General features: G+C 52.9%; 2 protein-coding genes across 6 annotated transcripts in view; both read left to right on the top strand.

The window, feature by feature from the left end:
• Positions 1-5,671, top strand: part of KIF6 (kinesin family member 6) — a 382,012-nt gene extending 376,341 nt beyond the window's left edge. For all 3 annotated transcript variants that reach the window (XM_029945027.1, XM_029945028.1, XM_029945029.1), the window contains 2 exons: positions 4,708-4,714; positions 5,110-5,671. In XM_029945027.1, coding sequence (XP_029800887.1) covers positions 4,708-4,714; positions 5,110-5,239 — 137 coding nt within the window. In that variant the 3' untranslated portion in view covers positions 5,240-5,671. The remainder of the gene's footprint in view (positions 1-4,707; positions 4,715-5,109) is intronic.
• Positions 5,672-17,465: 11,794 nt separating this feature from the next.
• Positions 17,466-24,600, top strand: KCNK16 (potassium two pore domain channel subfamily K member 16). 3 transcript variants are annotated; one of them, XM_029945033.1, is made up of 6 exons: positions 17,466-17,678; positions 20,692-20,806; positions 21,829-21,995; positions 22,856-23,021; positions 23,305-23,447; positions 24,586-24,600. In XM_029945033.1, the coding sequence occupies exons 1-6, from the start codon at positions 17,466-17,468 to the stop codon at positions 24,598-24,600; spliced, it is 819 nt and encodes a 272-aa protein (XP_029800893.1). The 3 variants fall into 3 exon arrangements, with proteins under 3 accessions (XP_029800893.1, XP_029800894.1, XP_029800891.1); XM_029945034.1 differs by lacking the exon at positions 23,305-23,447 and having other exon boundaries at positions 24,584-24,600; XM_029945031.1 differs by lacking the exon at positions 24,586-24,600 and having other exon boundaries at positions 23,305-23,528.
• The last annotated feature ends 172 nt before the right edge of the window (positions 24,601-24,772 follow it).

The raw sequence follows: 24,772 nt of genomic DNA, 5'->3' as shown, positions 1-24,772 counted from the left end.
TTGGGCACCTTCTGTATGCCAAGCACTGTATCAGTGCTGGGGCCATAGCCATGAATAAGATGGAGTCAAACCCGTGGCGTTCTGGGGGTGGGGAAGAGACAGATGATGAACACACCAGCAGAGAGAGAAGATCATTTGAGGTGCTGGTAAGCGCTATGAAATAGCTAAAATCTAAAGGTTGTAGAGAGCCGCAGGGAAGGCTGCCGTTCACTGGGGCAGGGCTCCTTGCAAAGGAGAACCTTGAACCAGTAGCGGAACAGTAAGAATGGAGTGGCCATACAGCATTCTGTGAGCAAGCGTTTCAAGCAGAAGGAGCAGAAGGTGAACATCCCTGGAGGGAGCTTTGCTTGGTCACAGGGTGGGAAGGAGACCTGAGTTACTGAAGGGCTCAGCTCGAGAACAAGAGCCTTATGGACAAGGGTAAGGGCCTCCGCTTCTATTCCAGGTGTAGTGAGAACCCGTTGAAGACTCTAAGCCATGGTGTGATGCGGTCTGACTGGGGCCTTGGCATGCTGACTCCGGCCATTGTACACAGCAGTGGTTGTAGAGGTCCAGGAGTGGCAGGCATCTGGCTCCTGGGGAGGTCCAGGCAAGGGTGAGGGTAGTCTGGACCTGGCAGCAAATTAGACATGAGTCGTGAGGGACAGGAGAGCCAGGAGGGCTCTGGGCAAACACTCTGAGCAACTACCAGGATGGGGATTCCATCAGCAGGAAGGCAGGGAGGGGTGGACACCAGAGGAAAGTTGTTGGGGGAATTCAGATTTCTGGCTGGCCATTCAAAGTCTCAGAAGCCTTTTGAGACCTCAGAGGAGATAAGTACATCCCTGAACATGAGTCTAGAGCTCAGTGGCAAGGCCTGGAGGGAGTATAGAGCCATGTACTGGGTGAAATCCCTGTTGAAGAGAGCAAATAGGGTTATTCTAATCGCTGACACAGACCCTTGGGGCACTCTGACATTTAGAGGTAAGCAGGAAGATCTGCCAAAGCTAGTGAGAAGGCTCAGCCAGAGCAAGAGAAGAGCCAGCAGGGGAGCAAGTGTGACTTCAGGCAGGCCTGCGGGAGAGCCTGGTCCACAGGAGACAGGCTGGTGGAGCCCAGGGCTGCTGAGTGGCCAGTGGCCCGGTGGCCACTCTGCATGTCACGGTGGCCCTGGACAAGCACCCTGTAGGCGGGGACCTGGGAGAATGGAGGGGCCATTGCAGTGGTTGAAGAAAGAAAGGGCGGAGCAAAAGTAGAGACAGAATGGGGACAGCTGACCCAGGGGCTTGGCAGGGAGGGGGAGTGACCAGGAGGCTGAAGGGAAGCAGTGGTCTCGAAGACACATTTACGTATGGAGAGGAACAGTCCAGGAGAAGAAAGGAGGCTGATGGCATGGAAAAGAGGGCTAAGCCTGCAGGGAAAACTCTTCGAGGAAGGAGAGGGCATTGCATCCAGGACACACGGGGATGGAGTGCAGAGAAATCAACCGTCATCCATCCCTCAAGAAGTCTACACATCAGCAACATTGTTTGGTTATGTTTACCCAACTTTTGCCCACATAAAGACGCTACTTCCAACCATCTCAGAGAAGAGGCGTAAACCCAAGGTCTATGTCAAGATGGCGCCCTGCCGCTAACTCCATTGCCTATATGATGCAGAAAACTGTACTGCAAGCTGGGGGCGCTCTAAGTGTACAGAGCCAAGAGTCCGACCCCCCTTTTGACAGGAGGGGAAACTGAGGCACTCAGAGGTTGAATAACTCACCCAGCTAACAAATGGCGGAGCTAGGATAACCCAGGTTTTCTGCGCTCTCTCCACTTGGCCACGCTGTCATGAAAAGCCACCCTGCAGTCTGTCAGGTGTTCGTCTCTTGCCCTCCACCTGCCCTGCAGCTGGGAGCTTTGTTCTCCAAACAATCGGCAGCCTGGAAGTAATTCGTCAAAACAAAAGTTCAAGGGTTCAATTTTTATTCTTAAGGGGGAAAAAAATAATCTTGGGTTCTTAGTGGCTGTGCGGCTGCAAAGGAAGCTGAAGAAGGGTGACGAGGTTTCCACCGGGTCAGGGCCAGGGGGCCCGCAGGTGGGGCCTCCCCCGATGCGGCAGATGGTCAGGCCCCACCACGCAGCACTTTCCACACAGCCCACTTATCAGGCCTCCCTGTCAGGCAAACATGCAGGCCGGGCCCAGGCACCTTCCCCTGCCAAAGCAAACACTTCCCTCTTCCCTGCCCTGGGCTCCCTCTGCTCTTAATTTAGTGGTGCTGTCTGTCTGGGCTTCTTCAGGAGGGCTCATTATGGGGAATTTGTGACTATCAGCTTAAGAGCAGGAGCCCAGAGAGGGTGATTTAACGTAAGCCTCGCCCGCCGGCTCCCACACTTCACCGAGGGCCGGGATGAATCTGGTTGATTTAGGATTCATGGAAAAGCTGTGGAACGTTTCAATCCCTGCCAGGGGCACGTGTGGACAGGTATATATCCCCCGTATGGGGCGTTCGTCATCCACGATGTCAAATCTGCTGTTTCCAACTGCCAAGGATGGCTTTAAGATCTGAGACAATGAGGCTAACCCCTTTCTAGAGGCTTCTTTTAAAAAGCCTTCCTTAATCCCTGAGTTTGGAATGGTTTCCATCTGGACAGAAACCTTGGTGTGACCCCCAAGCCCTCTTCTCCAGCCGGTGCCAGGCAGAGCCCCCGGCCAGCCTGGATGCCACTGTCCCCACTCCAAGAAGCTCCCCAGCTCTCTGCTGGGCAGGATCCGACCCAGGGAAATGGAAAGACCCCAGAACCGGGAGACAGAAGGCCTAAACACGGGGCTCCTTGACCCTTGGCCCTGTGTGGCCTGGCCTTAGGCCAGTCACCTCCCCAGCCTTCACACTTCTGTCCAGTTCAGATTCCACCTTCGTCAAGGTGGCCAGCCTCTCCTGAGATAATGTCCATGAAAGTCCCTCATACACAGTCAAGCACCCGGAGCTGTTAGCGGGAAACTGGCCTCTGGTGAGAACGGGCCCGACACGGTGAGGAGTGATCTCCTTTCAATGATTTCTCAGTAGCAATACCCTCTAGTCTGGGAACCTACGGTCACGAAATCCCAGTGAAGACTGACAGCGCTGCCTCCTCACTGGGGTTCGTCAAGTAAAGAAATGGCGCCTTTTCTGCGGGGTTGAGGTCTGGGTCTGTGGAGCCCCGTCTCAGCCACACCCCTGCACTGGTCACCACTGCAGGCAAGTGTACGTGTGGGGTGCTGTGACAGTCCAGGGGTAGGAGCTGGCTCAGACCCTATGCTCCTCCCCACCCTAACTCGTCCTGGCCCAGGCTGCTGGTCTGTGGTGCAGACAGAACACCAGAGCCAGGATGTGCCCAGAAGCCACATGCCTGCTGGTCCCCGGTACCTGCCCTCACAGCCCTTGGAACAGAGAGCCCATGAAAGCAGTGGGTTTCGACCCTGGCTCCTCATTGGAGTTACCTGGTCCCCTGCCAGCACCAGGAGATTCTGATTTAATCTGTCCTGGGCATTGGGATTTCTAAAGCCCTCCCTCCCCCAGGGGTTTCCAATGCACAGCAGAGCTGGGAACCATGGGCCCAGAGTGACTGGAGCACATCCCCTTCATATGCACTGGTGTGCCTGGTGTTCTTCCTTCCCACCCTGAGATTCACCTAGAACAGCTAGGAGTGTCTGAAAAGTAAGGACCATCTTCACTTAATTAAACAGCCTGGGGTCTTGTGCTCAGAATTAGATCTGAAGGACCGAGGGCACGTAGCCTCGAATTGTTTTCAACCTGTGCCTCCCTGTCACCTCCCTCCCTGTCCCCTCCCTTCCTATCACCTCCCACATTCAGTGGAGCACAGAGAGTTACTGGTTCTTCCTCAGCGATGTCCGGCAGAGCGTGCCCACACTCCCCACCTGCTGCCAGGCCCCCGTGCCCACACCCAGACGGCTGCAGCCACCCTGCTCCTCAATCTCTCCGCCCTCTGCGAGTGTTTTAAACACTACGTTCCCAAGCCCCTTTGCTCGTATTATGATAGCCAAACTTGAAGCAAATTAACTGCATGTCACTCATAGCATTTCTTCTCACACATTCATGTGCCAGTAAATCTATGGGTTGTGTTAAAGTGCAGATTCTGGTGCTGTAAGTCTGGTAGGGTCTTAGATTCGGCATTTCTTAACAAGCCGCCTGCGGATGCTGATGCTGCGGGATCCATGGACCACACTTCGAGAAGCAAGGAGCCATGCCAGCCGCCTTTCTTTCTTCTACCAGGCACCTCATCTACTCCATCGATCTGGGTATTTGGAAATTAAGGACCAGGAAACTAAGATGATTTGCCCAGTCACACCACGGGTTGGGGACCATTGTGGCTAGACCTCAGGGGCCCTGGTTTAGTCCAGAGAACCTTTCTCCCTCCCTGACCAGCCATGGGAGGTGACAGGATGGGCCATGGTGGTCAGGTGGAATACAGTGAATATAAGGAGCAAAAAGAGAATCTCTTGGAGAATTTGGTAGGAATGTCAATGGGGCCGGACAATGACTGTTGGTCCTGGCCCAGGGAGAGGGCAAAGGAGGCATCATCCCTCACTGCTGGGGGAGCAAATGCAGGCTCTAGGAGTCTGGGCACAGAGAGGCACACTGCCCGAGACCCAAGGAATCTGCCGCTGCCTCCTCATGTGCTTCCATCAGGGAGAAATCAGTGCCCCCATGCACAGCCTAACCAAGAACCTCCTGTCTCCTTTCAGGTTTCCAGTAAGTGTCCAGCCATGCACTGTGGCAGCAAGAATGGAGTATGGATGAAGGAAGGCACCTTTTCTTACTCGCCTTGGCTGCAGATGTGATCTGTGGGCTGCTGGGAGCAACTGATGATTTGAGTTCCAAAAGAGGGGCTGTGTTTCCTTAAGGATGGTGTCCTGGAGGCTGCCAGTGAGGCTGGGGGCTTCTGGAACCATCCTTGCTGTGGGTGCTGGGGCTGTTGGCTAGACCAGGCAATGCCAGGGAGCTAGGGGGTAAGATAAGTGCTCTGCTCACCCCTGTAGTGGTCGATTTTAGACCTTGGAGATGAAGAAATAGTACCATCATAATGTAGTGGCAGGGGAAGCTCACGCTGGTAGAATAAGGGAGAAATGACAATCTGTTATTTTTAGCTTCCTACCAGCCCGCTGTCTGCCCCACCCCCTGGTGTGGGAGCCCAGGGATGGCTGGGGCAAGCCAGGCAGGACATTGGAGCCAAAGACAAAGCAGCGGAAAGCAAAGCATCCTGATGGCCAGTCCTGATCTCCCAAACCACACCTTCCGCAATCACCCTCACAGCCCATATGACCCATAGGCAGCAACTTAATGAGCGGTATTTATGGGGAATCACCTACCCTGCAGAATCCAAGGACATCATTGCACCCTGGGAGCCATGGATGGCTCTGCAGAGAGCTTGGGAGGGGCAGTGTGTGACCTTGGGCCTCACACCCTCACCCAGCCTCGTGGGGCTCTGCAGGATCTGGGCCAAAATTTCCCCCTCCCACCAGGAAAACAGAGCTGCTGGGGGCTTGCCTCAGTGAGCCCTTGCAGCATTCCGGGGCTTGGCTGCATGATACAACAGTAGGCCCTGGAGGGCAGTGGCAGCAAGGTCCCAAGCCAGCAGTAGGTGGGGAGGGGTGTGGAGTGGGGAGAGGAAGGGCATCTGAAATGAAACTAATTGAATAAAGGTGTTTGTCTACCACTCTCTCTATCTCTGTCCTATGAATATAGGACCTGCCGCTCTGGAGAGAGAGCAGAGGAAAATAAATCAAATTGGCTTAGTGTCCCCCATCCCCAGGACTGGGTAAAAGAATCATGCAAGAGAAGGTAGATGATCACATTTCAAAGCCAGGCGGGCCATGATCTCCTCCAATCCACACCCTCACTGGTAGTATTAGAAACCCAGAAGCAAAGGGCAGGGGCTGGCTTCTAAGGGCTTGTTAGTGGCAAAAGTCCCCTCCTCCGAGGCTTCCTGGCCCACCCAACTGGAGCCACCCCCTAGTTACTCTCTATCCCATTTCTCTGTTTTATTTTCCTCATCACTGCCTGACATATCATCTTTCTTTATTTGCTTATTTTTTTATGGCCTGCAACCCCTCCCCCAAGACTAAAAGCTCCATGACAACAAGGACCTATGTGTCTTGCTCATCACTATGTCCCCAGCACAAGTTGGCACTGAATAAATACTCCTTCAATTAATGAGTGGCAGAGACAGAACCCAGACTTCTCGGGCTGGTGTCTGGCCCACACCTTAACTCTGGCTCAGTGACTGAGGCCCATCGGGCAGGGTCCAGCCTCCCTGGTCCACTTCTGGTCCTCGTAGTTCTGTGGCACATAGTAAGTCCTCAATAAAGTCTGTAGAACCCAGGAATACCAAACAGAGCCCTTACAGCCAGATCCTCGAAGACTCCCCGAGTCCACAGGGCACACATGTAACACAGACCCACACTCTTAAGAGTCCTGAGGCAGCATGGAGTTGGCCAGAGTCCCTCGGAAACAGCCTCAGTGTACCTGGCACACATTAGTGTCCTTGGCCCTCTAGAGCTGGTGAGAGTCTATTGACTTTAGATCTCCTGCTGAGAACTTATCTCCTGGATCCAAAGGCCTTATTGACAGAGATGTGTGGTGTGCCCCATGCAGGGTGTGAACCCGCCTCCTGCAGCAATCACTGAAGGCAGGACAGGAAATGAAGAAGAGAGAAAAACAGACAGCTGGGCCTGGTGTCTTGCCAAGAGGGCTGTATACAAAGTATGTACAGCAACTGGAGAGGGACCCCCCCACCCCCAACCCGGCCTCAAGCGTCCCTTCCCAATGGAAGCCGGGCCTTTGATGTGGACACATACTTGACCACAGTACATCTTCCACAAAGTTCACTGGCCTTTAAGATGGGAGAAATGGATGCAGTGCTCTGAAAAGACTCTCTGGCAATGCTGAGCTCAATGAGGTATCTGAGTTCACTCCAGGCCAAACTATAGAGCTTTCCAAAACATCTTCTGGAAAGCAGCCTGACTGCTGACTCCAACCCAGTCCCTACCAGAATTCAATGTGCTCTGCTATTCACTTGACAGGAGGTGTTTAGAATGTGGCTTGCTCAGATCTTGCCACAGGGATTTTTAGGAAGCAGAGAAACTGTGGTAGATTGAATAACCAGTCTTAAGACTTTGCCCCCTTAAATAGGTTTACACACCCAAAGCTTTGCCATGGCCTCATGGTGGCAGGGTATCCTTTCCTAGCCCTTAAATTTGGGCTTGGCCCTGTGACTTGCCTTGGTCAATGGGTGTTTGCAGACGTGATGTAAGCGGAGGCTTGATAAGACCTTGCATGCTCGGGCTCGCCTCTTGCCTCCAGGGATCTGCCTTGAGAAGAACATGCCCTGGGTAGGTGCCTCCCCTTCAGCCCAGATCCCAGAACATACAGAGAGCAGATCTGAGCCCGGCCTACAGCCTGGAGCCGAGGCCAGCAGACCTGGAGCCTGGAGCAGAGCCTCCCCGTCAAGCCCAGCCCAGATCGGCTGAACCCTGGCTGACCCAAAGACCCAAAATCATGAGAATAAATGCTTGTTGTCATAAGCCACTAAGACTTGGGGTGATTTGTTATGAAACATTAATTGTAGCCATAGCTAACAGATACAGATATTGAAACCCAGAGATGGTATAGGACTAGGTGCAGAATTTCTCAGAGTTCACTCTTTCCATCCATGCTGCCTACTGAAAGGGCGAGAGTAAGCTATCTATGAAAAAATAAGACCACCACTTATGGCCATGATAGAGCAACAGGGCCCAGTTTACCCTCCTGCTTTAAATAATTGAAAACTAGACAAAGTTCATAAAACAATAAAACACTGGGAAAAGGCAGTACAGGACATTGACCCCAAGAGAGGCCAAACAAGTGAGATGAGTCCTATAATTGCCCAACTCACAGTGCTCAGGCCACAGTCCTGGACGAGGGCACCAGGGGGCGCCCAGTGGTTTCCTGAATTACGGAATTGGAACCTGGAGTCCAGGGAGGCAAGGCCAAGTACAAGAGATGACTGAGCTGCAGACAGAGAGTGGACACACTCCAGAGCTCTCCAGAGGGTACCTCTAGTCTTCAGCTAACTGCTGGGCAAGGCATGCGGGTGACGAAATCACTCAGGGCTGGGGAAAGAACCACCAGAGAGGAGCAAGTGGAAAATCTTCCAGAAATAACACAGGGTTGGGAGTACTTCATGCTCCCAACAGCCATAGCAGAGAAACCTTCTCACAAAAAAGTCATTGAACAGAAAACACATAAGGTATTGCTTTGGAAGTGGCACCAAATTAGCCATAGATCAAAGCTATTGTGGTGCCGTCTAACAAAATCTAAAAAGTAAGCCTCAAGAGAGTCAAACTGTTGTCAGTGAGTTTCTAAACAGAGCTCAAAAATATTTAAAGGAATAAAAAAAAATCTAACATTCAACAATATAGAAGGGGCACTGATAGAAAAAAAATTACCAATGATGCAAAGGACCAGAAAAATATAGTTTGTAGGAGAAAAACTGATTGATAGAAACAGACCCAGGAATGACACAGATGATTGAATAAGTAGACAGGGACATTTTTTAAAGTTTTTTTAATGTTTTATTTATTTTTGAAAGAGAGAGAGAGCGTGAGCAAGGGAGGATCAGAGAGAGAGGGAGACAGAGACACAGAATCTGAAGACAGGCAACAGGCTCTGAGCTAGATGTCAGCACAGAGCTTGACGTGGGGATTGAACCCACAAAACTGCGAGATCATGACCTGAGCCGAAGCCAGACACTCAACTAATCAATCGAGCCACCCAGGCACCCCAGGGACATTTTTCCAATGCAATGGGTGTGTGTTTAAAATGCAGGCAAGGGGTGCATGGGTGACTCAGTCCGTTAAGCATCTGACTCTTGATTCTGGCTCAGGTCATGATCTCGAGGTTTGTGATATCATTAGATTGAGCCCCATGGGCTCTGCACTGACAGCACAGAGTCTGCCTGGAATTCTCTCTCTCCCTCTCTCTCTCTGCCCTTCCTATCTCTCTCTTTCAAAATAAATAAACTTTTAAAAAATATATATAGGCAGAAAGATGCCCCCTGTAACTCCTTAAATGTAAACATGACTCATCCATCTGGTCATTCTTTTAACAAGGATGTACCATCCACTGAGCTAAGTTTCGATGACTCAGAGGTGACCAAGACAGAGAAAGTGCCAGTCCTCTTAGAACGTACATTCTAGGGATGCTTGGGTGACTCAGTCGGTTGGGCGTCCAACTTTGGCTCATGTCATGAACTTGTGGTTCAAGAATTTGAGCCCCACATCTGGCTCTGTGCTGACAGCCCAAAGCCTGGAGCCTGCTTCAGATTCTGTGTCTCCCTCTCTCTCCCTGCCCCTCCCCTGCTCACACTCTCTCTGAAAAATAAATAAACAATAAACAAATTTTTTTAAAGAACTTATATTCTAATGAAGGAGACAGACAACAAACAAACAAGGGAATCTGTGCTAAGACAGGTTTGGGTGAGATAGGAAGGTCCTGGGCTCACTGTCAAGGTGGGTAAGAGTATGAGAGCTGAGACAGGGTACAGAGAGGAAGGTGGGAGAGGCAGGTTTAGGACTGGGATGGTGGGTCAGGGATTCAATGATATGAAGAGGCGTGGGGCTGATCCATCAAATAGGAACACAGAGCATAGCAAATAGGAGACTTGGGGGGGGGTGAACCATCTAAGAATATGGGGGGAGAGAGTATTTCATGACGTGTGTCCAAGGGTCTGCCGGGATGATAAGGCAGAGATGTAAAAAGGTTGTCTATGAAAGTTGGAAGTTGAAAATGTATGGGTAAAATGTGGGAGGAGGAAATAACCTTTCCTTTAACACAGGTTCCTTCTCCTGTGTGGAAAATGGCCTCTGGCTATGGCCCTGGATGCTTCTATCAGGGCTAGGGAGGAGGCAGCAAGCTCTTTTAGGGTTAACTGCTTTATTTGGGTTTCTATGGCCAAGTGCCAGCAAGCAGGGCTGAGCCCATTTTATGCACATTGAGGGGGAACTCAGAACAAGAAGCAGATAGAAGGCTGGTTAGGGATCCCTCCTTCTCACTTCACTCAACTCCTGGTCTTGAGAAGGCAGTCCTCCCCCAGACCAGGCCCTCCCCCTGCACTCCCGGTCCCAGGTGTGAGAAACGCTGGTCATCTCTTCTCTGAAGTATCTTTTGTGTTTGCCTTTTCCGTGAATTTACTTAAGAGTCTAGCAAGGAGATGCCCTCAGCCAGGACTCAGAGGGCCCTGCACTTTGAAATGCCTTGCCAGAAAATTTTTAGGTCTCCTTCCAGTGCTGGGACATGCCATGGCCAACAGTGTCATCCAGGCAGGCCACCCCTAGCCCTGACCAGGCCTATGCAGACCTCACTCCCTTTCCTCCCTTAAGGTCACTCTTGCATGGAATGGTTGACCAGATGTCCTAGGTGCTCCAGGATGCATGCCTATGGATTTGTGCTGGGGCTCCTCGGTCAGTCCCCGGTTCCAGGAGAACAGCCTGGTGAGCTGATCATTGCACTGACTGGTCCAGCATTTCCTCCATGGCATTGCTCAGGACTGACTGCCAGAATGGTGCCGACCTGCTGAGTTGAGTGACTGTGACATAGGAAAAGTATCACACATAGGACAAAGAACCGTCACATGCACTGAATGAACAAGCAAATCCATGGCTACCTGTTCTCTACAATATCCTAAATCTTCACGAGTAATCATTATACCTCACATGGACTCATGAACTTGGCAGTTTTAATCAAATTGCTTATATAGACAGGAGCTCACAAAAAACATTCGCCAGGACCCCACACAGTCAGGAGCAGCCCCAGTCTTTTCTATACTATCAGTTTCTCTGTTCACTTCATCTCCCAGACCCTGGGGAGGCTCTGCTACTCCCTGGGGCCAAGATGAACTTTATCTTGATCAACACCCCACATCTACATCCTGGTCCCTGTCTCCCCAAGCTTATTGCTAATTTTGCCCCAATGCGTCTTGCAGCTCTGGGTTTTTCCATAGTATGAAGACATAAGGAGACACACGGGCTTCTTTAATAAAGAGTGTCTGATGGAACCCTTAACAATCCCCTGGCCTTTTTCAAATTTAGTAGCCTACAGAAGAGAGAGGCATGATCTTCCCACTCCTGTTGCCTCCCAAGGGTATTTGTCTGACGAGCTGAACAATTCCCTCATTAAGTTCCACAGATGAGCTCTGTCCCTGCAGGATTTACAAACTACAATGACTCAGAAAAAGAGGTATAGACTTAAGAGTCTGGCAGACACTGGCTGTGTCCGGCTCATGTCCCCCAACCCACATAGAGGTCCCGCGGAGCTTTAGTGAGCAGCTGTCATCCACACCAGCTGCTTCCTGTCTCAAGGACCTGTCTGTCTCCACCTGAAGGTCCTGTTCATCCATAGGAAGGGCAGGCCAGCAGCACAAGAATTAAGCTCTCCTGGAATAATCCTCAACTACTGAGAGGCAGGAGCTTCCCCCAGCTTCCTTGCCCCCCGGAGGTCAACTCTGAAGTGTGTCCCACACAGCCTCCCAGAGGTCCCTGTGGGGCGGAGCCCCAGGTACCCACAGGAGACATCTGTTCAAAAACTCACCTTGTATTGACTGCCCTCCTCCCCCCGTTTCTCCTCCCCACTCTCTTGGGATCATTTCCTGGGACCACTTCCTACATGAACTACTCACACCCAAATTTTGCCTCAGACTCTGCTCTGAGGTAAATCCAATTTCAGCAAGGGCATCTATTTCGGAATCACAAGTCAGGAGGGCTTTTGCATCCAAACCCTCCAACTGGGAGCCCCATCCCCAACTTCAACCAGAGCCCTTCTCTTCACGGTGCTTCATCCTGGGGCACAAGGAAAGAGTTCATGTGAGAAAGGAACCCTGCTGCTAAAAAAAAAAAAAAAAAAAAAAAAGGAAACTCTGAACAGGGTCAATACCAGGTGTGTTTGTTGGTTTCAAGCCTTTCCCTCAAATCACCCCTCAGCCTCCCCCTCCCCTCCTCTCTGCTGTCCACACAGTTGGACTGGACCTCCCTGAGGTCACGCTCTCCGGCCACGAGAGCAGAGACCTATACAAACCCGTACCCCCACTGCCTCCCCACAGGACACTCTCCCACACCCTTCACTGTGGGGACACATCCAGGAGCCCAGACGACCACATGCAGAACTTGTCACTCTGGCCCCATGGTGCTGCCAGTCAGGGGGGCTCTGGGGGGCAGGGTCTGAAACCACAGCTCCTTTTCTCCGCTTGCCCTTTTCCCTGCAAGGGATGTACCCGGGGCAGGTGGGCCTTATCTTCTCCCTCTGGTTCCGGTTTGGAACGTGCCCTTTTTCATTTGTGCGGATATGTGTCTATTGAGTGGTTCCCTAAGCGAATACCGATGTTGGTTGGTGGGGTGGCGGCCTGTCCCTTTCCTTATCTCGGGGCTCATCCAGACGGAAAGGGGCCCGTGCCCAGCTGCTCTGTTTACTCTGCATTCTCTCCCCATTGTACACGAAATTGATCTGAGAGGGGTTTTGTTTTTCTTCTTTTTCCTCCAATCTCCTTATTAGTTCAGCCTCAGAAAGTCCCTTATCACTTGCCGGATGTCAGGCCACACTCTGCCATCAGGCCTGGCCATGTTAGACTCTCCATTAATTGATTTTGCCCTCCCTACTTGGGAAGCACAAATTGGCTCTGCCCATTAGCAGCAATAATTCCCTGAAAGAGATTATAAATCATGCCCTGTGTCCGTCTGTCACTCACAGCGGAGCGGTGCCCACGTGGGGAGGTGTCAGGCAGGGAGATGGAGCGTTTGATGGGCAGGGAAGGTCCTCACGGTGAGGCAGATTCTCTCCTAAACCTGAACAAGTGAGGCCACAGCCAACCGAAGGAGTCACTGCACCAGGCCCCAGCACAGAGGGTTCAATTGGCGTGTAGTGAGTGAGTCAAGGCAGAGAGAGCCGCCTCTGGGGTGCAGAGTGCCTGGAGGACAGACCTCGTGACTTGACCCCCATCCACCAATTCCACCATTTTGTTACCACTCTTTGGCTCTGTGGGCTTGGGGTTTTCATAAGCACCCCACACACACACTAAAATGGAAGCACTCCTGAGAAGGACTCCATCCTAAACTCTAGTCAGGTCTTTGGGGGTCCATGAAAAGTGAGCATGAGAACAAAAGATGAGGGGCGCGACCAGAGGAGAGCTGAGGAAGGAGCCGCAGGGGAGAGAGTGAGCAGCCAGACAGAGAGGACAACAGGCACACAGAAGGTTCTCAACAGGTAGGCCGTAAGTGAATGCAGTGTCATGACCTGGTGGACCTGGTGGGGGGAGGGCTCTAGCTGAGGGCTAACCCAGCCCTCCCTCCACCCCAACGTGTCAGACACAGAGCTCTGGCCCCCAGTGCCCACCCCTTTGTCCCACACAGGTAGTCCATGCTCTTCCCTTCATTGTCTTGCACCTTGGAACAACAACCCTTGCCTGTGGATGGTGTCCAGACCCATGGCGGTTACTCAGGCTGAAGGGGTTACTAAGACCTGCCTGAGCTTCCCACAGACGTCAGTGGATGAGCTTTCTAAATGATACACAGAGAACTCTTCACACATTGAGCTTCTCTAGGGCAATAAAATAGGATTTGATTATTACAGGGTTCTGCAGGTGTAACTACAACCCTAGCTTAAGGCCAGGAGGTAGCAAATCTGTGATGATAAGATGGTGGCCAACACTGTGTTGTCTGGTCAGGGGTAAGTTTTGTGAGTCTGGATGCTTCCTTCCTCCTCCGAGACAAGCCCGCATCCCAGAACGGAGCTGTCTGGGAAAGCTCTGGGTATAGAAGAGCCTTGTACAGGGCAGCTCGAGATCCACAGGTGGCCTCAGGGAGCTGAGAACCAGCAGGATTGCAGAGAAGGCTCAGGAAGCACCCCCCTAAACCATGGGATGGGTGAGGTGCTTCAGAGAGAGGACATCTCGGCCACCTTCAGCACTGGCTGCAACGCCGGATGCTCCCCATGGGTAGCCTCCACATCCTGCCTGCACCTCCACACCCTGGTATTTGTTGTTGTGTCTGGCCTTAGGCTAGATTAGGAACCCCACGACACTACCACGCTCTTGATCGGTCACATACTTGACATGGTAAAATGAACAAAAATTCTCCCCGCATCCCACCCCCCTCATTCACTCTCATTACGGAAACCATCATGGCCTGTCCTGGACATAGAGGCCACGGTATCCGCCTCCTCATAGCTCCTTCCAAGGGACACCCATAGGTGTGATGCCCCCACGCCCTGGCTCAGGCAGAGCAGCTGAAGGTGTTGCTTGACTCAAGGCTGTCCAGACACCTGTGAAGGGACCCACGTGAAAAAGATGCGCTTGACATCCCCCTCACCACAGAGGCAAGAAGTACAAGAGAAAGAATCAAAGGGGGGCCTGGAGCAGAATCCGAGGCACAGAGACAGGACAGAGCACAGGGAGGGAACAGCCGGCTGGCTGGGGAGAGTGGACAAGTGCACTGCGTGGGGAGAAGGGACAGCCCGTGGGTAGGAGTGAAGACATGGGCCCAGTTGCTCCAGAAGCCTAGTGGCTCCTGGCTTCCCTCCACAAATCATTTCAATTACTTCAGATAACTGGAGTGTGTTCCTGTTTCTTCCAACTCAAATAAACCTTGAACAATTAAAACAACGACGAAAATTCGTGTAGCCATTGGGAAGTAACAGAATACCTAACAGTGGCTTAAACAAATAGGGTTTACGATTCTAACATTTCTGAAATCCAGAGTTAGGTGTGTGGAAAAATCAGTAGAGCATCTCTGCAACCCTCTTGACCTTTCCCTCAAGGACACAAGGTGGCTGGGCAGGGCCAGCCGTCCGTGCATTCAGGGCACACAGAGGGGGAACCGTGGGCCCAGCTGCAGCTGAGCCCTGGCCCAGAACAGAACAGCCTGGCCCCGCACCGCCACAGCCGGCGCTGCGCACATCCAGTTGGCCGCTACTGGGTCATGGCCTTCCCTGGCAAGGGAGCCAGGAAAGTGGGTGCAAGGAACGCTGTCCATCCTCTGATCTCCTCTCCATTTCTATGCCCCTCACCACCTCTTTAATGTGTTTTTGCTTCCAATGGCCTGGCCTACCAATGACCCGGGACTCCAGGGGACCATCCACCACCTACCAGAGCCCTTCGCCCGCTATGTGCCAGAGATGGCCCAAGGACCTGCTGGTGTGGGATTATGAAAGCCAGCTCCCCCGCCTCCACCTGGGACTAACAGGGTGTGCATTACCCACCAGCACTCTCCACGAACCAGGCTGAGCCGGGACTGTGGTCTCTTGTTTAACCCTACTCACCCCACATCCTTTTTTTTTATAGTTTTTTTAAAATTTATTATTTTTGACACAGAGAGAGACAGAGCATGAGAGGGGGAGGGGCAGAGAGAGAAGGAGACACAGAACTGGAAGCAGGCTCCAGGCTCTGAGCTAGCTGTCAGCACAGAGCCTGACGCGGGGCTCGAACACACGAACGTGAGATCTGACCTGAGCCGAAGTCGGAGGCTCAACCGACTGAGCCACCCAGGCACCCCTTGCCCCACATTCTTATCACTCTTTGCTTATTCTGCTGCTCATACACAAATCCCCCTCTCGGGGCGGCTCCCGGGAACCCAGCTCAGAGCGCAGGAGGCAGGATTATCAGGGTGGCTTAGACCGATCATGCTCCATTGCCTGAGGCTCACAAGCACACGGTTTGGGCTCTGCTAGCTGGGAAGGAGGGTAAGGATAAGGGCAGATGGCTCGTGCTATCTGCGGCCACAGCTGTCACAGAAAACGTGAGCAGAGAACTTGAAAGACACGCACACACTGCAGGTGCAAATGTACAATGGTGCAGCTGCTTTGGAAAACAGCCAGGCAGTTCCTCAAAAAGTGACATATAGAAAGACCACATGACCAGCAACTCCACTCCACATGACATGAAAACATACATCCCCACCAAAACGTGTCCACGCTATTCATAGCAGCATTATTCCTGATAGCCGAAAAGTGGAAACAACCCAAATATCTATCAAGTGATGAATGGATAAATAAAATGTTGGTATATCCATGCAATAAAATATGATTCAGCCATAAAGAAGAATAAAGTAGGGGCAGCTGGATGGCTCTGTCAGTTAAGCATCCAATTTCGGCTCAGGTCATGATCTCACGGTTTGTGGGTTTGAGCCCTGCATCAGGCTCTGTGCTAACAGCTCAGAGCCTGAAGCCTGCTTCAGATTCTGTCTCCTCCTCTCTCTGCCCTTCTCCTGCTTGTGCTTGCTCGCTCTCTTTCTCTCTCAAAAATAAACATTAAAAAAAAGATAAAGTACTGACATGTGCCAGAACATGGATGAACTTTAAAAACATTACACACAGAGGCCAGACACAAAAGGCCACATACAATCTGACTGCATCTCTATTAAATGTCAGCATAGAGAAATCTAGAGAGAGAAAGTGGATTAACGGTTTTGCCAGAGGCTGACGGGGCAGACTGGGTGCTTGGGGATTTCTTTCCAAGGTGATGAAAATGTTCTAGAAAAAGATTGTGGGGATAGCTGCATGATTCTGAAAATACTAAAAACCCTAAAACTGTATACTTTAAATGCATCAACAAATGGCATGTGAATTATGTCTTAATAAACCTATTGCAAATACACACACAAGCAAAGAAGATAAAGACAGGAATATACCCCCCATTCCACTCTCCAGAGCAAAGCCACTGTTAACATCTCAGCTCAGGATATACTTTTAGTTTCTTTTTTACTCACACATACATCTCACCAACATCGTATCCTGATAAGGATTTCAAGAAAGAAAAAAAAAAAACTATCAGCAAAAGCTATGAAGCAAATGCATACAACTTTGTTAACAGCATCAACCCTAGTACTGTTCTTGGTCAAGGCTGTTGTTTGTCTATTTGCTTTGCCCTGATTTGTCACCCAGTTTATTATCCTCGGGTCCCCCAATAGGCATGTCAATCCTCCCAGCCCCATTCTGTAGCCAAGGCAACTGAGCACAAGGCATATTCACACCCATCCTGGTTCCTTCCCAGCTTGGGGACCCGAAGCCATCCATCATGGGTAAAAAGCCAGGGGCTATGGAAGGCGCCCATCCAGGCCTGGGCAGAATGAGAGGGAAAGCATCTGATTTTGTCCAGAAACACCCATCCAACTTGGAGACAGAGGAGAAGACAAGAGGACCGCACGAGGAGCTGATAGGTCTCTTTGAGGGGTCCATGCCACCGACTAGTGCTCTCCAGGGTCAAAAAGGCTGATTGGGGGTGGCTGGCCTGTTTGCACTGGAGGCACTTAGTGCAGCCACGCTGAGCCGCACTGTTCAAACAGACTCCCCAGCCTCCAGACACCTGTGCCGAGGAGGACGAGGAGGGCCAGGCAGGCAGGAGGCCGGGCACGGGTCCCCCGGGTGCTTCCCCCCTCTCCTCTCAGGGGCAGCCCCACAGCCCTGGCAGAGTCCCGGCCACGCCATGCCCCACGCCAGGCTGTGCGGCTGCTGGGGTAGCCGGCTGCTGCCCCTGCTGCTGGCCTACATCTGCTACCTGCTGCTTGGCGCCACTGTCTTCCAGCTGCTGGAGAAGCAGGCGGAGGCCCAGTCCAGGGACCAGTTCCAGTTTGAGAAGCTACGCTTCCTGGAGAACTACACGTGCCTGGACCAGCAGGCCCTGGAGCAGTTTGTGCAGGTGAGGGGGAGGCCGGGCAGGCCTGGGGTTCTCCGGCAGATCCAGAGCTGTCACCTGGGGCTGGGAGGTTGATGCTCTGTTTGGAAGCAGTGTAGGGCAGGAACGGAGACCTAGTGAGACCTAGTGCTGGATTCTGGCCCCACCTCTAGAACCGGATTGCTGTGTGACCCTGAGCAGGTCACTTAAACTCCTTGGTCCCAAATTTCCTCATCTAAAAGGGGAGAAAATGATCTCTGAGGTGCTGCAGACATTCACAGCAGATCAAACGCACTTTTTAAGCAGCCACTTGCTGCGTGAATGTGAACTGTGTGTCAGTGTTATCAACCCTGTGCAAATTTCCTTCTCCCGTTTGCCATACTTCCGCTACCCCAACCCCGGGGCTGCTAATCCTTCTGTCCTCTCCCCCTCACTTCCCTCTGCCAACCACATTTGAGGGCTGTGGGAGGGAGACAAAAATAAAGGTCAGGAGCAGTCGCCAGGCTGGCCTTCCCCCACCTGGTGAGCAGTGGCCAAGGTGACGGCTCCACTGGCATGGTATCCACAGCGGGCTCTTGCTGGTGACAGAGCATGTCCCCTCCATCTGGGCCCCTGCTGCTTCTCTGTACAATATCTGGAGCCCCAGCACCCTCCCTCCCAGAAGCGCAGCAAAACTGGGGTGCTGCAAATGCCTTGGAGACCAGGGGGGCCAGTGAATGACAGCATCCACCACAAAGGGATAAGACAAGTGCACAGTCAACAGAATGATAGTTGGCACTTAGTGAGGCATTTACAAGCTGCCTAAAACAGTGGGGAACAGGGCCATCATGCTAGGGTTAGACTGGTCATGATCTATTCTCTGGAGCCAAGAATTTTATACGTGTTTCCTTATAATGACCTATTACTATCGCTGTCTCCAGCTGGTAGGTGGACACGGAGGCACAGACAGGTGCAGTGTCGGCAAGGCTGCATGCTTAGTGCTGGAGACAGAACTCACCTCTTGGCCGGCTGCTCTTCGCCACGCAAATTAGCATTAGTGCGGGGGCACGGGGTGGGCAGGATACAGCCTAGAGCAGCAGCAGTCCTCAAGTGTGGCCCCTGGACCCGCTGCATCTGCATCACTCGGGCGTCCTTTAAGAATGCCAACCATCGCGCCCCACCCCAGGCACTCCAAGTCAGGAGCTCTGGGAGCAGGACTGGCAGCCTATTGTTAACAAGCCTTCCAGGCCACGTCCATGCCCTCAGGATGGAGAACAGCTGACTTAGAAGATGAGAGTTGGGTCGGGTGGTCAGAGAGAACTTTCCAGAGATGTGAGAGACCAGTCCAAGCCCTTTCTTCCAGGAAACGAGGCTTCCTTGCTCTCCAGCAGCACAGGGCTGGGGCCATAGCGCCCCTGTTAAGACTGAGAAGGGCTCCGGAGCCTCCCAAGACCTCGTGGGATAAGGCAGAAGCCCTGGAGGCCCTCAGCCTAGAGCTAGAGGTGAAACCCCAGAGCCAGCGGGGGTGGGAAGGGTGGGTGGCTGGGATCTAACTAGCTCCGTAAACAGAGGGGGGAGGCAACAGGCTGGACTGCAGCCCCCGCCCCACCACTGAATAACAACACTCTGGCCCTGGCCTCCCAAGGGGAGCCAAGACACCCCTGTCCTGTCTCCTTGGGAAGGACCCTCACTTGCCAGGGGATGCCTGGCTGACAGGAAGAATGCTGGGATAGGATTCCAGAAGAACACACATTACCGGTAAAATCACAAGAGGAAAAAGCCATTAACAGTACCAGAAGCGGTATTAGAAATGCTTCCACAGGAAAAAGGCCTTGCCCTGGTTCACAGGGGTCATGTCTGACTTTTCCTACATGTGTGGATTCTTACAGAAAGATGGGAGGTCGCGCTGGGGGCCCCACATTCAGCACCCTCACTGAATCAAGGCCCCTTCTCAGCAGCACGGAGTGCTTCAGGTTGGCTGTGGGAGACAGCTGGGCCTAGAGCAAGAGCAGCTCCCAAGTGTGAGGGTCTCTAGGGAATGAGCATGTTCCAGAATGTTCTGTCCTGGCCTCTCTGGGTGTGTGGGAATGGGAGGGAGACCAAAGTCCACATGTGAAGGGACCAGTTCTGCCAAAGTGAAGAAAAGCAGACAGCCCATGTCAGGACTCCCAGACTGGCCCAGCCTACCAGGGCCACCCCCAGCCTGGCCAGGAGCACACTCACCCAGCCAGTGGGAAAACAGTTCCCACAGGAACTGGAGGCCGGAGTGGCCCCCTCCCCCACTGCACTCCTCCAGCTTTGGGGGCTCTATCAAGTGGCAAAACTGTGCTGCTGCCTGGGACAAGGCATGGTCACAGGGGAGGGAACTGGGAGGGATCACTACCCATCTCCAACAGGGCTGGACCTCGGGACAGAGGGGCTTAGGCTTGAGCCTGCCAGGGTTGAGTATCTGTAAACACGCACTCAACACACATGCACAGGCATGCAACATAGAGTATAGAGTTCCAATGCACATTGCCTGTGACAGAAACACCACTGCGTACACACACGGCCTTTGCCCTCATCTCTGATGGAATGTCTCTTGTAGGCAAGGGCTGAGCCTCACTAGGGGGCAGCAAAGAGCAAGGCTGCCCGCTCCCCTGGAAGTCCCCAGAACTGGGTTCACTGTCCTGGCCATCAGCCCTGCGGAGGGCAGCCCCATGGCTTCCCTGTGTCCCCAAAATCTAAGCTTTTCTGGGAACATCTGACCTGGAATCCTCCTATGGTCCTCGCAATACATCTACGTCTCACCCTCTTGGCCACGGACACCATCTCCCACCTGGAGCACTCCTTGAGCACCCTCCTTACATCTGTCTCCCTCCACCAGCCCATGTTTACAGCCCACACTCAGTCAGCCCCGGCCTGTGGATCAAGCAGTGGACTTGGGCAAGGCATTTACCTACATTTCCACAAAATGGAAACAAGACCATCTAAGAATATCATTGAGATGACAGGAGAGCTCCCTGCAGGTCCCATCAGCTGCCTCTTCCTCCCACCCCATGCCACGCCCCCTCAACAGGTCATCATGGAAGCCTGGGTAAAGGGCGTGAACCCCAAAGGCAACTCCACCAACCCCAGCAACTGGGACTTCGGCAGCAGTTTCTTCTTTGCGGGCACGGTTGTCACCACCATAGGTAAAGGGTCTGGGTGGGGAAGGGCTTCCCCAAAGTCCCTGTCTTGGTTGGGGTTCCCGAGAGCAGATGCTGAGACCAGCATTGTGGTTTACCTAGGAGATGATTCCAGGAAGCACACGTAGAGAAGTGGGGAGGTAGAGCAGAGAGGAGAAAGGGCAACAAAGTTTGCATTGGTGAACAGGGTCCTTGCTCCCACGGGGGCCCTCTGAGAGGACAGGCAGAGCACAGCCTCCAAACATTGCCCATGAGAGGGGAGGAAATGAGGCTATTTATCTACCAACCCCTGCTCTCAATGGTTGAGGTCTGACCCGGATGTGTGAACTCTAGTTCGAACCTGCCCACAGACCATGCACAGTCTCAGGTACAGAGAAAGGCAGGGACCTGGAGCAGAGAGCCATTTGGGTGGACAGGAGCTGTCCCCCAAGCTGCAGGTGATGTCCCAGCTGTTCTGAGGGGACAGCACACCAACAGCATCTGCTATGCCCCCTCACACCCCCCAGGGACAACCCCAGACCTCCAATAACCATGGTCTCCTCATCCATTCAGTTAAGGTCAATTCCACACACCTTCCTGGAGCTCAAGTGACATCTGAAGCAGATGGAGTGGGGGAAGGGAGAGTATAAACTTGAATCAGATCCAAGTTCAGCCCTCAAGGAGCTTCTGATCCCATAAAGAGCAATAAGATAATAAGCACACAAAAAACAATAGTACAAGGCAAAGTAGATAATCAGACAGAAATGACACAAAGCACTATGAGGAATCACTCCAAGTAGGGAGGAAGAAGGTAGCAGTCAGGAGGGCTTCCTAGAGGCAGTGTCATTGGAGATGGGCCTTTCATAGACAAGCAGCATTCTTACAAATAGAGATCATTCTAGCAGGGGGTGGGGAGAATGTTCTTGGAAAGAGAGGAGCTTCTCTTACACCCCCGGAGGTGATGGAAGACGACCACCTAGAGTCTGTGGGGGAGGCAGTTCTGAACTCTCTCTTCCCCATATTTGCACACTCCTCCCCTCCCCCTGCAGGATATGGCAACCTGGCGCCCAGCACGGAGGCAGGCCAGGTCTTCTGTGTCTTCTATGCCCTGGTGGGCATCCCGCTCAACATGGTCTTCCTCAACCACCTGGGCACAGGGCTGCATGCCCACCTGGCCACCCTCGAGAGGTGGGAGGAACAGCCCAGGCGCTCCCAGGTAGGGCCCCCTCCTCCTTACGGCCCTGCTGCAGTGCAATCTGTTGTGGGGTGAAAACAGAAGCTGATGCTGAGACAGGGAGCGTCTTAGGGGTAGAAACTTGTGGAAGAAAGGGCTGGACAGAGGGAGAAGTTGAATCATGATCAGGCTGGACAAAGACTTGACCAGCTCCCTTCAGATCTCTCCAGCATGTGTGGCCATGGGAGTCGTCCTACAGGGAGCTGAATTGGACAGGGCTATATACCCTGGCTTCAAACAGGCATAGAGTGGCCTTCCTGGGAAGGGTGTGCCCATGGGCCAGGCAGTTCTCTGTTTCTCTGTAGCTGACATCATCTCGAAGGAGCCACAAGCCAGAGGCTACTGGCTGACTGGCTGGTCAACAAGGTCTTCTTTTAAGGGGACTCTGGACGGCACATCTCTGTGGCCATCACAGAACTCCAGCACCTCTTCCCGCGGTCGAAAGCAACTCCAGGCCACCCAGCACACCCTCATCACCCACCCGCTTGGCAAGCCCCTTGCAAAGCCAGCACACTAAGGATGGCAAGGGTGCAGAGGAATCTGGGATAGTTCAGTGGCCATCCTCTGTCCCGGATCTGAGTCCCTGACGGGTCTATCTAAACGTGATCCCTGGGCCCAAAGTCTCCAAATTCCAACCTGATCCAGTAAAGAAATCCCTCTGACCAGATATACTCCTGGCCCGGGCAAGAGCACACACACAGAATACAAACACCACTCCAAAGGTCTGCAGGGCAAGGAAGGGACATAGCTATGGCCCAGCTCCACTCCCAGATTTGCATACTCCCTCTACCCAATTCGGGGGCCTTCCAAGTGGACTCAGAGACAGACTCTCTCACTCCCAGCTGCTGCAGATCCTGGGCCTGACTCTGTTCCTGACCCTGGGGACGCTGGTCATTCTCATCTTCCCGCCCATGGTCTTCAGCCACGTGGAGGGCTGGAGCTTCGGCGAAGGCTTCTACTTCGCCTTCATCACTCTCAGCACCATTGGCTTCGGAGACTATGTTGTTGGTGAGAGCAAGGCAGTCACATTTCTCAGAGTGGGGGCCACAAGGATTCAGGGGATGGGGAGGTAGTCCCTGGTTATTTGGGGGAGAAAATGGTTTGTGAGGCTTCTGAGGATTCTCATAACATCCTTAGATGTCTGTGGCCTGGGACCCATCGCCCTTTCCCCCAGGGACCTCCACTGAAGATCCTTGTTATGGGAAAATTGGTGGAGACCCCAGTGGAACTTGGGATGGGGTGTGGCTGTGCCCTCAGATCCCTGGCATTTATCAAGTCCCTTCCCTGCCAGGTACAGACCCCAGCAAGCATTACATCTCAGTGTACCGGAGCCTGGCGGCCATCTGGATCCTCCTGGGCCTGGCATGGCTGGCGTTGATCCTCCCACTGGGTCCCCTGCTTCTGCACAGGTGCTCCCAGCTCTGGCTGCTCAGCAGGGGACTCAGCCTCAAGGAAGGGAGAGCCCCCGAGATGGAAGGAGTCTCCAGACCTCAGAAGACCCCCATCTCTGCATGAGGTCTCCAGCAGCCCCAGGAGCCCCTCCTACTTCCCCTAACCCCTATATGCCTTTTAGACTTCCTGTTCAAGGTCTTCTCCCACCCCCTTCCCCGCTAGGGCTGGTCTCAGGAGCTCTCCAGAGAGCAAAGGAGACAGGAATGTTTAAGCAAGTAACTGAAAAAAGATGTAGGACAGGACGAAAGACATGTGTGGAGTGAGATGCACATTGTTGTCCCAAAGCCCCTCCCCCAATGTGACCTGGAAAAGTTGAATCCAGGCATGGATCACGGTGGCCAAATCTCCATCATGCCCTCCCTCTATCCTGCCCCAGAGACTTTATACAGTACAGTAAGCATAGGGTGACTTTATTTTCACCTCATTTGATAGGTACATAAGGGGCATTTGTCAGCCCCCTACTGTGTGTCAGGCAGAGTGCCAGGCTCTGGGGACACAACAGTGAAAAGATCCTGCTCTCCATGTGTGTTCAGCCCACTGGAAACACTAGACAAGCAGAGAGGCCCTTGCCTATCCAGTGCCCAAAATGCTACAATGTGGCAGACCAAGCCTGACAAGAGCCCGTCAGGGCGGCTGGTGGGGAGGGTCAAGGTGAGAGGAGGGGCTGCGCAGGAACTTTGGAGGGTATCTGCCCTCAGGAAGCTGGTGGCTGCCTCTCAAAGCCTGCCAGTTCCCCTCACCTAGAGTTCTAGAGCTGTCCGTGAACAAGGCTGAGGAGCTCTTGCATGTCCCAGCCACCCTCCTGAGTGTGGCCAGGGCACCCTTTGACCTCCTCACCCCCTCTGGGTGCCTGTCTTAAGAACGTTTCCCAACACAGCCTGGGAGCCAGCAGATCCCAGGAAGATTTCCAGATGAGCTCATGGAGGCCTGGCCTCCTTTGGGAATGTTCTCTGCAACCCCAGCCTTTTACCTGCCGGACAATGACGTCTCTGGCCAGAAGCAGAGGAGAGATTTAGACCAGTCCATCCACAGCCCAACCTCATCAAGGACTTCAAAGCTCTGCCCCTATACCTCTGCCATCAAGGCAGGACGGTAAGTGGCCGGGTGGTTCTGGACACGACTGCGGCAAGGCTGAGAAGCAGAGAAGGCTCCAGATGGGACACGCAGGGAAGGATCTACCGCAGCACGAGAGCCCCAGGTTACAACAGGATTTCCTCATATGGAGAAGAGGTCTGGGAAATGGAAGACCCCTGAGAGACCCCTTATATGCCCTGGACCCTTCCTCCTCCGGGAAGGGAGTTAGGGGG

This window comes from Suricata suricatta, chromosome 7 (assembly GCF_006229205.1).
Source record: "Suricata suricatta isolate VVHF042 chromosome 7, meerkat_22Aug2017_6uvM2_HiC, whole genome shotgun sequence".
Classification (NCBI taxonomy): domain Eukaryota; kingdom Metazoa; phylum Chordata; class Mammalia; order Carnivora; family Herpestidae; genus Suricata; species Suricata suricatta.
Note: the sequence above shows the minus strand (reverse complement) of the source record. Positions and strands in the feature narration are given on the sequence as shown.